Source organism: Epinephelus lanceolatus, chromosome 12 (assembly GCF_041903045.1).
Source record: "Epinephelus lanceolatus isolate andai-2023 chromosome 12, ASM4190304v1, whole genome shotgun sequence".
In the NCBI taxonomy this organism is placed as follows: Eukaryota; Metazoa; Chordata; class Actinopteri; order Perciformes; family Serranidae; genus Epinephelus; species Epinephelus lanceolatus.
This window is the reverse complement of record NC_135745.1, coordinates 9,564,036-9,580,789: the sequence shown is the minus strand read 5'-3', so window position 1 is coordinate 9,580,789 and position 16,754 is coordinate 9,564,036. Positions and strand designations below refer to the sequence as shown.

At 40.6% G+C, this 16,754-nt stretch overlaps 2 protein-coding genes across 2 annotated transcripts; both read right to left on the bottom strand.

Moving 5' to 3' along the window:
- Positions 1–7,758: 7,758 nt before the first annotated feature.
- Positions 7,759–9,351, bottom strand: LOC117272033 (uncharacterized). Its single transcript, XM_033650715.2, has 2 exons — positions 8,665–9,351; positions 7,759–8,345 (listed from the first exon to the last, which is right to left on the bottom strand). The coding sequence occupies exons 1-2, from the start codon at positions 9,123–9,125 to the stop codon at positions 7,826–7,828; spliced, it is 981 nt and encodes a 326-aa protein (XP_033506606.2). The 5' UTR covers positions 9,126–9,351; the 3' UTR covers positions 7,759–7,825.
- A 2,596-nt stretch (positions 9,352–11,947) lies between these two features.
- LOC117272034 (uncharacterized) lies at positions 11,948–14,139 on the bottom strand. Its single transcript, XM_033650716.2, has 2 exons — positions 13,574–14,139; positions 11,948–12,682 (listed from the first exon to the last, which is right to left on the bottom strand). Exons 1-2 carry the CDS (start codon positions 14,032–14,034, stop codon positions 12,211–12,213), a joined length of 933 nt encoding a protein of 310 aa, XP_033506607.1. The 5' UTR covers positions 14,035–14,139; the 3' UTR covers positions 11,948–12,210.
- Between the last annotated feature and the right edge of the window lie 2,615 nt (positions 14,140–16,754).

Sequence of the window (16,754 nt, the reverse complement as noted above, 5' to 3'; positions counted from 1 at the left end):
GAAATTGCCCAAAAATGAAGCTGGCCACTCTTTACCCACCAGCAACATGTCTGCAAGCTCTCTCATGCTTCTCAACATGGGGTTGAGGGGTGGTAGCATACTGCTCCTCCCTACTACAGTTTCGGACATACTACATACTAATTTGGTCTACTACAATCCATACTACTCGGCCTTTTGGACGCAGCCAGACAGTTTCCAGCAGCCTTCAGTCCGTACAGGAAGTCACAGACACACTGACATCCTGTCTGGAATGATGTCAATTCATTAAAAAAGTGATCAGACCCATGTATCAGTTTGTTTTCAGTCTCCAGTTGTTTTAATTATGATAGATGAATTTATTAAAATGCTTTACAGGTGATCTGTAGTTTATGTTCATGGTTTATCCTCCATTTGACATGAACTCTCCTGTAAATCAGCATCATATCAGTTTGACCTGTCCCCTCAACTACATAGGCTGAATAAACTGTGTTTGACTGTAAGGTTCATATTTTCAGAGGAAAAAAAATACAAGACAATCCGCTTTCATTAAAGATCAGTCAGATACAGTCAGGGCTTCACATCTGTAGGCTACAGATGTTATTATAAGAATCCTCACATCTCACTGACCACAAGTCTCTGTGTTGCTAAATACTTCAATAATTAAAACAGTCCAGTGATAATATACAGTAGAATCTGTATAGTTTATGATGAATGTATTTAGTCTCTGATGACTAAACTTCGTGCTGGGGGTGGGTGTCCCACACTGTCCCTCACAAACCTACTCCTTGTCCCACATTTGGTTTATTGGGACCTGGTCACCCTACCGATAGTATTGTTGGAATAGTAGACTGAAGCTTTTTGGTCTGTGCCAATGAACAAGTTAATTGACAAGGGAGCACGTTTGCATCTACAATGTGAAGATGAAACAGAGATGTGTAAATCCATCTTAGTGATGGCATGGCTCATCTTGGAATACAAGAATAATCTTTTAGAGGGCGTGACAGCATATTAGCAGAGCACACTGAAAATTCTGTTGTGTTCTTTGGCCTGTCGAAAAGTATTCAGAAGGTATGAGCAGTTGTCCCCTAGTGCAGTCTTTGTGCATTGCTATGCACATCACCTTAATCTTGTCCTCAGCCAAAGACTGAAAAGCATCGTCAACAATGAGTTTATGGTCAAAAGTGCTTTAAGAATCTGGTATCAAATAAGGAAATCATTCAAGTTGCCTGAAACCTCAGCCTGTACTCCAGTTTGCCATGCCTTTCCCTCTTACTGACGATACATTTAGACTTTGGAAAAATAAAGGCATTATCACTATAACAGACCTTAATATCAACAACACTCTTACCACCTTTGATCAGTTGAAAGAAAAACATACACTCCCAAGTTTACATTTCTTCCGTTATCTCCAGATTAGAGATTGAGTATATCACATTTTGAGTCAGTCCCATCCCCTTTTGAAATGTATATGTTTATGAATCAGACCCCTGACTCAAAGAGACTTGTCTATCAGTCTTGTCTCCACACAGTATTTGAAGGAAGCCTGGGAGAAAGACCTTGGCATTATGATTGGTGTTGAAACCTGAGAAACTTACCTGAAAGACATTCACAGATGCTCCATAAATTCCAGACACAAGTGCTTCACAGGCTGCACTACTCCTGTGCTACATTACACTCCTTTTATGCCTCAGTTTCTACAATTTGCCCAAAATGTAATTTAGCAGAGGGCACCTTGGGCCAATGGCGCCTGCAGTCGTAATCCTGTAAGCAGTGTGCATACATTTTTTTCAATGATTTATCATCTTATCTTGAAAATAAAACTGTGATAAAAGCAGCAGGTTGTGTCTTTGGGTTCTTTTTAACTGATGAATGTCCCTGGGATGCATTTCTTGGCTGTGTTCACTCACTATGACGCAAATACATTTGGATGCCAGTGATTAGTGCACGTCACTTGCCAGAGGTCAGCGTATGATAAACATTTTTGGCGCTCAATTGTGATGCTAGCAATACTGTGTTACTTATCTTGTGTGTTAGCAAGCAAAAGTAGTTAGAAAAAGAGCAAACGAACAACCAAGCAGTTTTCAGGCTTTTGAAATAAGAAAGCAAACAAGCCTCAGAAGCGAAGAATATGCAAAGAACAGCAGTACGGGCACCAAGTCTGCTAATGTTACTGCTGCTAGCATTAACTTTACAACAACAAAGAGTAGCAGCCAGCTACATGTCCAGGATCCACCCACTTTGCAGAGCGATGAGTCCCGAGATCACCTTGACATTAGAATTGATGTGGAGGCCATTCTACAGGAGTTTGCTGCAACAGGGAGACACAGAATGAACTTCTAATAGGGAGGAATACAACTTGATTTTTCCATCTGGCCTTTTTATTGTTTATTGTAGCAGCTTGGTTTGGGCTTTGTGCATATTGTTGCTGTGTATTTTTTAGACCTAACTGTTGATGTTGTTGCCGTGTGATGCTGCTGCAAAATGAGTCAATCTGTTGTCTGCTAAATGCTTGTACCTTTCTCCGGGCTATATTCTATTATTTTTCTGGCTGTTTTTGGTCTGTTAGCTTCTCTTTGAAATGCATGTGATAGGCTAATTAGAGTTTTTTGGTGGTGTTATGTCAGTAATGTTAATTTTCACCAGTTGCCCACTCACGGAGTGGCGCAGACCTCCTGCGTATTTTTGTAAGCTAAAGCCATTTCCCTCAGTGGAAATGAAGATTTTATTTATTTCAATTTCACAGATAAGAAACAATAAGTAGTGAAGACAATAAAGCCAGCACAAAAATAGTATTCAAATCTTGTGTGTAATTTATCTTTCAGGGATTTATACTCCGGGATTTATCCTGGCTTTATATGAGCAGAGGAAATCTCCACTTATTTATACAATGTAATAGGCCATAGGCTTGTGCTAATAATTGTTTGGAAAACGTGTTTAGTAATATTACCTTTGTTAAATGTTGCTGTTGTCCCTGGCTTCATATAAGTGGAGGAAAAGTTTGCTGGCCCCTAGGTTAATTTATACAATGTAAAATGCCATAGGCTTGTGCTAATAACGTTAGCATTTTATATTTGTTTGGAAAACCTGTTTAGTATAAGACAGTTGTTTTGCCAGTGAACCTTGTGAGTTGTAATGGAGCCGGATTTTGTAACGTTACCTTTGTAAAATGTTGCTGTTGTCCCTGGCTTCCTATGCGAAGAGAAAAAGTTCTCTAGCTGCTAGGCTAATTTATAAAATCTAAAAAGCCATAGGCTTATGCTAAAAATATTAGCATGTTGTATTTGTGGGGCAAATGGGTCCACCAAAAGACAAGTGTTTGTGTCTGTCAGTTCTGCAAGTTATAGTTAAGCTGATTTGTGCACTTGTGTTGTAAATTGTCTCTATTAAGCTATTTTTATTTGAATCAACTAAACTTTACAGCATTTCACAGAAACCCCACTGCTGACTAGTGTTTTGGAGGTGCAACTGCAGAGTGAAACAGACACGCCACCGCAAAAGTATAAATCCTCACAACAGCGTAGGCCACGTCCATAGGCTACCGGGTATGGTCTGCTGCACAAGAATAAATCCCCCTTAAGCGGGTGGCATGTTCCTGTGCGTACTATGAAATATAATCTTGCCAGTGCCACTTTCTTGGGCCACTTCTTCTGGTCTTGCCCCAAGCAAGACAAGTTCTGGTCAGATATTTTTAAGTGCTTTTTATAAGCATATAACTGTGATATTACATCAGACCCAAGCATTGCCATCATGAGCTGAACCCGACATCCATTAGCTCTGTCCCACTTGCAGCAAAAGACAATATGGCATGCTTGTGGCAAAGGGGTCTGCCCATTTTCCCGACAGCCCATTGGTCCGACATCCCATTGTTCGGACCATATTAAACCCATTGTTCCCAAGTCCCGTTGTTCTGAAATCATCATGATGCCCTGTGGTTAAGGTCTGGTTAGGTTTAGGTACAAAAACCACTTGGTTAGGGTCAGGAAAAGATCATGGTGTGGGTTAAAATGAAAAAGAAAGTGGCAAACACATAAGCCGTGAGCCTGCTTTACCTCAAGGCTTTCCCAGCTGACCCAGAGCCGGTCGCGGCACACCATCAAGGCAGAAATACACCCAACGGGAGCCGTTCAGCACTGCGGAGAGCTCCCCACACAACCCCGACCCCAGAGTTAATAACAGGAGGTTATGGTGTTTCATTCTCTCCTCTCTATGACACTTGTATCTCAACCAGTAGCCTACTTTTGTTGCGTTGCTGATCCTCTATGGTACACAAATACAGTATAACCTAGTATAATCACATATCGGAACAACGGGACGTCGGACTAATGAGAGGTCGGAACAACGAGAGGTCGAAACAATGCTACGGCACCGTGGCAAAAAGGAATATTTTAACTTCTCTCATTTTGTAGACATTCATTCTGTAGTTGGTGCTGAACATTCTGCTTATCGTACTGCCTATAAGAGCATTTTTCGTTTTGTTTTCTTTTGCTCTTTTTTGTCTTCTTGTCTTTTTGTATTGTCCATTTGCGAGGGTGGGAGGTGGGTGACTTATAGTTGTGTTGTTTGTGTAAAAATCTAAAAATCTATAAATTATATATATATATATATATATATATACATAAAAAGAAAAAAAAGAAAAGGAAAACCATCCCCACGGTCAGTAATTTCTTTGCTTCTTTTGGTGGGTTCAGCTATCCTTTTTGCAAATCAACCAAAACAGAAATGATGCTGAAAGAATCTGGCTGTTCAATTGGTATGATATATGCTATGTGTCCCCTATAGTCTCTTTTAAAACATTTTTTACACCTCAGCCTGTGACACTGGCTGCTGGTGTTTTTTATGATTATTGTGGAAACTCTTTCTATTTGGGAGAGGCTAATTTTGGGTGCCTCATTCATACACAGATGGATCCCATCATTCAATTTTGTGTTCTCTAGCCTGACTGTGGTTCGAACCTCACATGTGTACATAAAATTTGCCATTCCATCTTGTTTTGTCATGTAAATGATGGCTCTTTAACTGAAACACATCTGTCTCTGCATTTATGCCCATGTTGAATAAATTAGATTTCTACGAGTGCTGGTGTTCTAATTGTTTGCAGATTTTCGGGGGGCACTTTATTTTTATTAACAAGCTCTAGTGCAATCTGGCACCTTACTTACATACAATGAACAAAAAAAGAGCACGTATCAATTTATTTTTTATCTTACTATATAATGACGAAAACTGTCTATGTGTGTGTGGGTGTGTCTGTTCCACGTTTTTCTCCTCACTGACTTGGTCAATCCATGTGAAATTTGGCACAGTGGTAGAGGGTCATGGGAGGATGCGAATGAAGCAATATTACATCAATTGGCCAAAGGGGGGCGCTATAGCAACCGATTGAAATTGCAAACTTTGAATGGGCATATCTCATGCCCCGTATGTCGTAGAGACATGAAACTTTGCACAGAGATGCCTCTCCTCATGAGGAACAAATTTGCCTCAAGAACCCATAACTTCCGGTTATATAGATTTTACGCCATTTTGAATTTTTTTGAAAAACACTTAAAATCGATCTCTTTCTAGGAAGTTTGACCGATCTGCGTGAAACTCGGTGAACATAATCTAGGGACCAATATCTAAAGTTCCCTCTTGGCAAAAGTTGGAAATCTTACTAAAACTGAGCTTCTATAAGGCAATGAATATTGCGGAGGGCGTGGCTCATCACATAAAGGTGTATAACATCTCAAGGGTTTCACCGATCACCACGCAACTTTGTAGGCATATGACCACACATAATCTGAGGGGACCCCTCCATTATTGATCCCATCAAACAAAATGGGGGCGCTAGAGAGCTAATTTCTTAATTTCTTTAATTTCTTTCTTTCCTAACCACCATGTCAATTTTTTTTTAAAGATATTTTTTAGGGCATTTTTTGCCTTTAATTGACAGGACAGTGAAGTGTGAAGGGGGGAGAGAGAGAGAGGGAGAGCAAAGGGCCACAGGCTGGACTCAGACCTGGGCTGCTGCAGCAACAGTCTTGTACATGGGGCGCCTGCTCTACCACTAAGCCACAGATGCCCCCGCCAGTCAATTTTTTTTTGGTAGATATGTAGAACAGGACACCTCAAGGTTGCTCTTCTTAATGGGTTCAGTTGACTGTTTAATCTGCAATTTCCTATGACCTGTATCCCAAACACACACCATGAGATACTGTATGTGGGCAACTGTGCACTCAATGGGTATGGACTAGTTAAGTTGTAAATTGTCAGCAGGCCACCCAGCACGCCATCATGCCACCAGTGAACAAAGAATCCATAAATAGAGAGAATTCTTGCGGACTGAGCTAAAAAGGGATCCAGGTTCACAATAGCAAATCTATTAAAAAACATCTGTTTACAAATTTTCATACAAGTCGTGCAGTGTAATCCAAGACTCATTTATCTGGTTGTATTGAACAGGGGGGGGCTGCTGCACAGCAGTTTCTGTGTTCAGCAAGGTAAAATTACTGTTTTTGTCAAAGGAGTCTGGCTTTGAAGAGAGCACTTTAATTCAGTCCCCTTTCAAAGGAGGCTGTTTGTGGATAAATGAGACTTCTTTGAGAGTTTATAAATGGATGTTTTGACAAAGGTTTGCTCTTGTTAAACACAATCGCCTGTAACTTCAGTTTGTTAAGAATCAAAGTTTTACAAATTATAGAGTCGAGAGACTGGAAACAAAATATAGATTTTGTCAGTTGTTACCCATGACGTGTCATTTTTCACCTACAGAAAACAGAATAGAAGGTAATGACTTAATATGTATATTTAATGACACATTGAAAATTCTATTGGGTAAACAGTGTATACCTGCACCTATCACATACACAGACTACACTCGTAATTTCCCAGATTTTAAAGCTAATGATTATTCTGTTGCAACCTTCATAGCAGGCAGTAGCTGGTATTGCAATGCTGTAATATTTTTACGAAATTGGACAGTAGCAAAAGATCAAAACAAAAAGGTTTGCAAAAAGTCTCACAAGCAGAATAAAAGGTTACCAGACAATCATCTAGCAACTCAAAACCATGTGACTGATCAAATGCTGGCTACTTTGTCCAATGCTTACTGGTTATTCTTGCTTATTGTCCACAAACCTATCATTAGTAACCAATATGGCTTTATTCCAACCCTATTAAGCTTGGGTTTTGTTTTTTCTCATTTAGTTTTGTTCATCTTTGTTTCCTTTGTTAGAATTTTGAGCACATTTTAAAAAATACTTCACCCAGAAAGTATCGCATGCTTCCACAAAAAAAGCATATTGATTTACTGATTGATTTTGGACTGCATTTAACAACAAAACACCCATTTACAAACTGTCACTTAACTCCTGCAGTATAATCTTGAGTCTCAGTTATCAAGTTGTATGCTTGGTACTTCCCAAACACAAGCATTTTTGCTGAAAAAAAAAAACCTTAGTTTTGGAGTCTGGCTTTGAAGAGAGCAAAGATAAACTTCCCTTTCAGTTCAGTTTTAAGGTTTTCGCAAAAATGCACGTGTTTGGGAAGTGCTGAGTATATGACTGGATAACTGAGACTCAAGATTATACTGCAGGAGTTAAGTGACAGTTTGTAAATGGATGATGAAGTGTGATGTAGCGGACCCCTGTGATTTCAATTCATCATGAATTTTAACTTCTTGGGTTCTGTGGAAAACAGTTTTCTTAACCATTCAGGCTAATTGATTTACATATGGTCATTTTGTGTGTGATGTATTCCTTTAATACTGTTTCCTTTATGCTAATAACAACATGACAACAATTACAGAGTGATGAACTTCAACTTTTATTTCATTTTTTCATCTGCATTTTTACAGTTGACCAGTGAACTACTCTGCCCATTTTCTGAGTGCATTGGCCTTTAGGTCAAAATCTTCTTTTTGACCTACCAGTGATTCCTTTAAACTATTTAAGTCAAGCATGGGGTTGTTGATTACATCTAGCCAGACTAGTCTGGCAATGAAATGCAACCATGTCTTTGGTATGTTGAAAGGTAGACATCGTTTATAAGCCTCTTGCACGTCGTTTGCTTTGTTCACTTCAGCCAAAAAAACTTTGCTAGCTGCATCTGGATCACAGTTGAGGTTGAAGATAACTGAGTTTTCAGGGGGAGGCAAACGTCTCTTTCTGGTTTTGCTGACATGAGTTGCATTACCTCTTATTTCAGTGTTGCTAACAGACTTCATTATATTATCTACAACTGTAGAGTTGGTAATACGGAGGAGGTGAACGTGCAAACTGTTTTCAAATACATTCCCAAACAAATGGTTGACCCCTACGATGGCATCGTTGGTAAGGTATGGATCTCTGTTCACAGTTCGTTCATCAATCATGAGTTGCCTGAAGTACCTTGGTAAGAAAGAAAAAAGAAACACGCACACACACACACACACACACACACACACACACACACACACAAAGAAATGTAAAAATACACAGGCTGACAGAATATTGTACATGCATCCAACTGTGGCAAACAGTTTTTGTTTTTAACATGTGCTTAACATGTACACAACACACCAGGGGTTTAACTTTTTTATTTGAAATTCAGCTATGTGGGAAAATTCAAGATTTGATCTGAAATCAGACCCAGAGCATATTTTTATCCGTCAAGTCTCCTCTGTTTCACACATGTAAATACAGTGACTGTGTCGATTGTAGCACCTACCTCTCTGTCTCCTTTCTCATCCTGGTGGGGTTGTTTGCAATGTGGGGTACGAGCCTCAGGTACTCACTGACTGTGTAGACATGTGGTGGGTAGTACCCTCTCACGTCTTTGACAAATAAACCAGGAATAGGCCCTGAGTCTGGCACCCACTCTCCTCTGGCCTGTCTAGCAAGAGTGTCAAACAACACAGCCAGGGACAAGGCCACTACCCCCACCCCACCGAGAGTGACCTTGCCCTCCCTGCCAAAAGTGGTCCTCAGGTTCTGGGTGAAGTCCTCCAGCTGCACGGGGGTCAGGGAGGACTGCACTGCCGTGTAGTGACTCCTCAGGTGAGAAGATAAGTTGCTGGAGAGCAAGTCTGCAAAAAGAGGACTGGGGCTGTAGTTTGGAAAAGGGCAGATGTCTCGAGCAACAGAGGCCAGGAGGGCTGCGTCCTCAGCAGGGCATTGCATGTTCCCCATCCTGATGTGAATTTGTCAGTTGATTTGACTAAGATCGGTCGCTGCAAGAAAGATTCATCTACACAGCAGTGCCTGTGTGTGTGTCTGACAGGCTGGCCCTGGACACCATTTATAAAGTCAGAGAGGGATCATGACGTCCAACCTGTAATTAATTATTATTTAGCAGCCTCCTCTAATATGGGACTCTCTGTGCCTATCTCTTGTACTCATGTTTGATCAGTTCCTCATCTTGCCAAAGCACACTGACATGCACGGTGACACACTGACTACCTGGCTGAAAATTACAAAAGAAGAAACCAACAGACACATATGTCAAATAAGGTGTGCAGATGGTAATCACTGAATTGGAAAAAATGTATATTTGACCAATACTTTTGTTTTGACTTAATACTTTCAAATTTCACACTCCTATTAGCCTCAGCTACTGATATGCTAAACTAAGATGGTAAACATGGTAAACATTGCACAAGTATTTGCATATCATGGTCATAAAAAATGAAAAACAAAGTCCCATACATGTATTCCATAGTGCTAATCTAAGAAATATTTTAAGGGCTTTAAAGTCTCTGCCAGATGGACCATTATTGGACCTGGAAAAGACAAAGAGTGTGGGAAGTGAAATGTGCCTTTTAAACATTTCACAACCAAAAACAGAGCAAAACCCAACAGTCTACGGAGGAAGACATTGACACATATGCATATCTGTTTTCCAGAGATGTTTGCACTTGGGTTACGGTAAACTGTTTTTTACTTGATCTTGATCAATTTTTGTGCACAACTTCACCATCTGATCTAATGTTTGCCAGGAAAGAGTAAAGGTGCAGCGACTGTATGCGCAACCTTAATAAGACAATAAGTCTTACCCAACAGTGATAGATAGGGGCATGTGATTAAGCCTAACAAACATAATGGTAGTTTACTTGTAGAATAACTGCAGGTCATATGACTGGAAGGTCCCTGAACTCACCTGATTGAGTTTGTATTAACTTTAGGTTCAACTAAAATAAAAACACTATAAATATTTTTTAAAGTTCAACATTTTGGGAACTATGTTGATTCATTTTCTTGTACATTTCCTTTATTTCCTGTTTGAATGCACATAGAACAAAATGGTCGCAAATGTCAAACAAACAAGCAGATTAACAAAGAAAAAGAGAAAAACTATATCAGATGTCAAAATATATCACAACTCCTTTGTCCCATGCTATCCTGCATTATGTCCATACACATTTATCAGTAGCTAATCTGGCTTTATGTATTCCACTGGTTTGATGTTCCACTTTACTTAGGGGAGACTGGGGTCAGTTGGAACAGAGGGTCAGTTGGGTTAGCGCCTTTATAGCAAGTCAGAAAAACCAAACTATCCCTATGCCATTCATAATGCTCATACTCAGCCACACTCTCTTCACTTTCAACCTCAAAGTGGAGACTTTATGACTTTTCCTCACATTTTAGTCACAGTTTTGAAAACTACAGCATGTAAGTAATTTTTTTTGTTTGTTTTATTTTTCTTCTACCATAAAAAAATGTAGTTATCCCACATACCAAAAACATACAATTGCAAAGCTGAATTTCTAGTCTATTAGATGATGCTAGCGTTAGCTGTCTGAATTTTTGTTGGTAGTTAGCACAGGAGTCCAAATTGTGTCTGTTCTCCCTGGGATGGTTGGGATAGTTACCTGTAGGTGGTCGACGGTATTATTTATAGTTCCTTCCTTGTTACAAATCAACAAAACCTAGACAAAAACAAGACAGAGGCTTTTCATTATTGAATAATCTAATTCATTTGGTTTATCCTGTAGCCCATATTATGCTTTGAGTCATGTTTAGCCTGGGATTTAGACTGCTAAGACAGTTAATATAAATGAAATGTTTTTAATGCACTTGCTTTAGGTTATAACCCATAGTCTCTGTTTTATGGTATGTTTAGCCTATTAAGAGATTGAGGGTGTTTTCACACCTGCCCTGTTTGGTTCGGTTCAAACCGACTCAAGTTTGTTTGCCCCCTAAGTGTGGTTCATTTGGGCAGGTGTGAACACAACAACTGAACTGAGACCTTCTTGAAGAAGTGGTGCAGCAGTTCATTTGTGGTGAGACTGTTTCCCAACCTCAGTTCGAACCAACTGCAGTCGCATTACACATTGTTTGGGTTAAACAAGCATGAGCATGTTACAGTCCCCGAAGATTATTAGTGTGTGCCTCCTCCTGTACTGCCTTAATATGCATATTTGGCGCATCCAATGCATCAAAACATTTTTTTCTAGTTGGAGCCATGCCTTGTTTTCAAACTGTATGGTTTACCTAAAGAGAACAATGGAAGCAATATGACACATGATGACCAGTGCTGAAAAACCCTGTAGTTATCTCTCCAATGTGACATTAGAAAGTGTCAAATTTATCTTGCAAGTGTACTCTTTGTCAATGTTTTCTTCACTTCTTGGATTTTTCCCACATGGAAATTCTGACCAGTCAAGAGCAGCGTTCTTGCGCAAGGCATTTTATCTGGTCTGCCTGTAAATGCTGCCATGAGAACATGAACCAACTCTAAGCAATTATGCAACTTTGTAACAAAATTAGTCCCTGATTTGGTCATGTTTATAAATGCATGAACGCCATATTGGCATTCACTTCAACCCTTAAGCATATTTTCAGTGTGTAGAGTTCAACAATTTAACTTTTTTCTTTCATAGACCTTTTGTTATTGCAAAATGAAACAATCTAAATAGCCTACATAAACCTATATGCTACATGTAGCCTATGGTTGTCACATTGAGCTGAGAGGTGCCACCGAAATGAATGGTGTTCAAAAGTACATTGCACTATTTTTCTTTTCAATATTATATATTTAGATGTCTAAATCAATGTGGATTTTTAGAAAAATGCACTCCTTGTACATTTAACAAAATCATGCCCTTAACATTTGGGCTCAAAAAAAATCTACTGATAAATTGTAATCACACACCTGCATCTTTTTAGAGACCTGCTTTTATTACTGTTGAAGTAATGGAAGGTTATTTTGTGTTGATGAAAAAGTGTCCCAGCTGACAGCCACCCCCTTTTCTTCTCAGCTGTCTTGGGCAGTACACTACTCAACCCATTTTCTGAGTGCATCGACCTTCAGGTCAAAATCTTCTCTTTGTGCAATCAATGAAGCATGTTTATGTATGTTTCCATACAAGGGGACGTAGATGGCATCTAGCCATACTAGATGGGCAAAATGTTGCAGCCATGTAGTTGGTATATCACTGTCTGGCTTGCATCTTTTAAAAGCTTCTTGGGTGTGGTTGTCAGATTTTTGCACTTCAGCCAAAAATTCTTTGTCAGCAGCCTCTGGGTCACAGTTCAGATTAAAGATCATATCATCTGGTAATCTCTCATTGAAACGAAGTTCATCATTTGTGATGTTTTTGAATCGGAAGAGGTGAAGCTTCAAACTGGATGCAAAAGCGCGTCCCAGAATCACATTGAGTGCTGTGATGTCTTCATTTAGCCGTAATGTGTGGTTTTCTCCCAGTTTGTCCAAAGATTGGTCATCAGCTTTTAACCGCCAGAGGTACCTTGGTGAAATTAACAGACAATAATACCACACAATGTCACATAGAGTAGACACAATACTGACTAAAGACTTAAAGGCCCTGACACACCAAGCCGACGGTTGGCTGTCGGTCAAAGTTGGGCCGTCGGTGAGCGTCTGTCGCCCTAGTTTTTGCGGTGTGTCCGGCACCGTCGGTACTTGGGTGTCGGCATCGGCGGCTTTTTGGCCGATTGAGCGTGTTGAATCGGCAGCGGAGCTTGTCAGTGAGAGAGATCACTCTGATTGGCTGTTCAGACTAACCGTGCTTCCTCCTCAGGGTCCACTTCACTCAGCTGCCCGACAGACCCGCTGCTTCTTCCCACTTTAACCTGACTAGCCTCTGCTAGTCTCCCAGCTAGCCCTGGCTCTCCGTTTGGATCCAACCAGAGCACCGAGCCCCGGTTTGTTATTCAGGTTAAAGTGGGAAGAAGCAGCAGGTTTGTCGGGCACCTGAGTGAAGTGGAGCCTGCGGAGGAAACACCAGGACCATCTGGTTGTAATAGTCCGTGGAGGTGCTGCGGTGCTCGGCTGCACAGATAGGAAACCCTCGGTTGACAGGATGTACCACTCTCTCACTCCACTACTTTGTTTATCTCATGCATTCCTCGGACTTCCGGTTTCCCTTTTTGCGTTATTTCCTCTCACGCAGGCGCAGAACGTACGTGCTACTTGGCCGTCGGATGTAGCCTTTGTAGTGTGTTCAAATGCAACTGACACAGGGCGACGTGAGGTGACGTGAGGTGACGTGAGGTGACGTAGACGAAGCAACAGTTGGCTTTCGTCACCACTAGTTCTTTGATGTCGGTTTGGTGTGTCTGCACCTTTACACTGACAAACTGATTTTAAAGAGCACATGTAAATAAATACACATTACCTCTCTGTCTCCTTCATCATCCTGGTGGGGTTGTTTGCAATGTGGGGTACCAGCCTCAGGTACTCACTGGCCGTGTAGATGTACGGTGGGTAGTAGCCTCTTGGGTCTTTGACAAATAAACCAGGAATAGGCCCTGAGTCTGGCACCCACTCTCCTCTGGCCTGTCTGGCAAGGGTGTCAAACAGCACAGCCAGGGACAAGGCCACTACCCCCACCCCACCGAGAGTGACTTTGCCCTCCCTGCCAAAAGTGGTCCTCAGGTTCTGGGTGAAGTCCTCCAGCTGCTTGGGTGTCAGGGAGGACTGCACTGCCGTGTAGTGACTCCTCAGGTGAAAGGATGAGTTGATGGAGAGCATGTCTGTGAAAAGAGGACTGGGGCTGTAGTTTGGAAAAGGGCAGATGTCTCGAGCAATAGAGGCAATGTGGGCTGCGTCCTCAGCACGCCAGTGTGTGTTCCCCATGTTGATGTAAATTTCTCAATAGAAAGAGATCTGACTAAGAACAGTCCCTGTGAAAGAGATTCAAGTACACAGCAGTGCCTGTGTGTGTGTCTGACAGGCTGCCCCTGGACACCATTTATAAAGTCAGAGAAGGATCATGATGTCCAACCTGTAATTAATTATTTAGCTGCTTCCTCTAATATGGGACTCTCTGTGCCTGTCTCTTGCGCTCATGTTTGATCAGTTCCTTGTCTTGCCAAAGCACACTGAAGGCCCTGACGCACCAAGCCGACGGTTGGCTGTCGGTCAAAGTTGGGCCGTTGGTGAGCGTCTGTTGCCCTAGTTTTTGCGGTATGTCCTGCACCGTCTGCACTTCGGCGTCAGCAGTTTTCGGCGGATGAAAGCTGAAGTGTTTGGGGCACCATTATCTGCTCAGATTCAACCAAATGCTTCAAAACTCATTGGACGATGCTTCACAGTGCAGTTGGACAATGACCTGAAGCATATTGCAAAAGCAACCAAAGACATTTTTAAGGCAAAGAAGTGGAATGTTCTGCAATGGCCAAGTCATATCATCTGACCTGAATCCAATTGAACATGCGTTTCTCTTGCTGAAGCCAAAACTGAGGGCAAAACACCCAAAACACAAGCAGGAAGTGCAGACGGCTACAGTAAAGGGCTGGCAGAGCATCACCAGGGAAGAAACCCAGCATCTGGTGATGTCTATGTGTCCAACACTTCAGGCAGTCATTGACTGTAAAGGATTTGCAACCAAGTATTAAAACTGACTGTTTAATTAATGATTATGTTAGTTTGTCCAAATACTTATGAGCCCTTAAAGTCGGGGGACTGTGTGAAGAAATGCTTGTCATTCCTACACGGTTCATACTACATTTTTGAAAAAAGCCTTAAATGAAAGCTGAGAGTCTGCACTTTAAGCAGGTATTCATTGTTTCATTTAAAACCCATTGTGGTGATGTACAGAGCCAAAATGACGACAACTGTATCATTATCCAAATAATTATGGACCTGACTGTACGTGCTACTTGGCCGTCGGATGTAGTCTTTATCGTGTGTTCAAATGCAACTGACACAGGGCGACGTGAGGCGACGTGAGGCGACGTAGACAACGTACACATTTTCCCTCAGAATGAGTTGACCACTGCTTTGGTTAATCATTAAATATTTGCAAAAGTGAGATTCACATTAGCCCCAGCTGTAGGCTACTTTATGTAAACTGCTAATTAGTAAATGTTAGCAATGCTAACAAAGCTAAACTAAGATGGTGAAGATGGTAAACAGTGTACTTCTTTTTAATAAAAACAAAACATACATGGCCTTTTCCATGGTGCAACTCTGAGAATTACTTCCAAGGATTACAGGTTTTTGAAGACTTTGCTAGACAGACCATTCTTGGACTTTGAAAGGACAAGAAAAATGGAAAAGTGATTGTCGGCAAACACAACCATTTTCATTTCATTTCACAACCAAAAACACAATGAAATCTAACAGTCTCTAGAAGGAGAAACAGACACTGATACATATCTGTTTTCCAGAGATTTTCAATAGAGTTGATGTAAACTGTGTTTTTACTTGAATTTCATCATTTCAGTTTTCTCTGCATGTTGCAATGTTTGCCTTCTGATCAGCACAACTTTGTCATCAGAGCAGTGTTTGCCGGGAGGGGGCAAAGGTGCAGCAGCTGTATGCATGCACAACCTTGTTGTTATCAATAATGCTTACCCAGCAGTGCTAGGGGTATGTGAGCGAGCGCAGCAAACAGTTACTTTTAGTGTAACTTCAGAACTTCAAAACTAACTAGAAAGAACATGAAATATTCCATTGACTCACCTGTGGCTGAGTTTGTATTAACTTTGGGTTAAACTAATACAGAAACACTGTAAATACTCAAAAATGTTCAGCATTTAGAACGTTTGGCTACTGCAGTGTTTTTGTTAAATGACTATGTCTATAGAGAGGAGGGGGGGGGGGCACATAGTGTCATAATATGCCGATGAGTTATTGTTTTATGTAACAAATCCATCTAAATCAATACCAAATATCGTATCTCTTATACTATATCTGTTGTGAGGCAATATGATATGTAATGGGTCTTTGAATATGAGCTGAAATTTGTCAAAGAATTAAAATACTTCCTATAAATACCCACAATATTCCCACAATATTCACACCTCCCATTTAGAGTTGTTTCAAGGTCATTTAGATATTTGGGTATCACTGCTACAACAAACATGTCTGACATTTTCAAATAAAATTTTAAGACACTACTTGAGCACACTATTGGTCACTACAAGAGGTGGTTGCATCTCCTCATTTTATTAGTAGGCAGTATCAACGCTGTTAAAATGAATACATTTACAATTTTTGTTTTTATTTAGTGTGTTCTATGGAGGAGGATTAGGGCCATGTTAAAGAAAAAAAATGAGATTTTGAGAATAAAGATGTAAGTCTGTGAGAATGAAGTTGTTAATCTACAAGAATAAAGTCAAAATATTACGAGATTAAACTCTTAATTAGGAGAAAAAAAATTACAGATTAAGAATGAAAAGTTGGTTAACATGGTATTAAAAGTGACAAGTTTATACAAACAGTGTTGGGGGTGACAATAATACACATTTTAGCAGTAACGAAGTAATATAAGGCATAATTTTGGGTGATATCATTACATTTACAATATCATGTAACATTTTTCATTCATCCACACTGAGCCACACTGCTCC

What these genes read in the sequence shown, in the direction of transcription:
- LOC117272033 (XM_033650715.2), bottom strand. Translation starts at nt 9,125, where the DNA reads ATGGGGAACATGCAATGCCCTGCTGAGGACGCAGCCCTCCTGGCCTCT. An exon ending in ATGAGAAAGGAGACAGAGAG is followed by an intron (nt 8,346 to 8,664) that starts GTAGGTGCTACA and finishes TTTCTTACCAAG; the next exon opens with GTACTTCAGGCAACTCATGA.
- LOC117272034 (XM_033650716.2), bottom strand. Translation starts at nt 14,034, where the DNA reads ATGGGGAACACACACTGGCGTGCTGAGGACGCAGCCCACATTGCCTCT. An exon ending in ATGATGAAGGAGACAGAGAG is followed by an intron (nt 12,683 to 13,573) that starts GTAATGTGTATT and finishes AATTTCACCAAG; the next exon opens with GTACCTCTGGCGGTTAAAAG.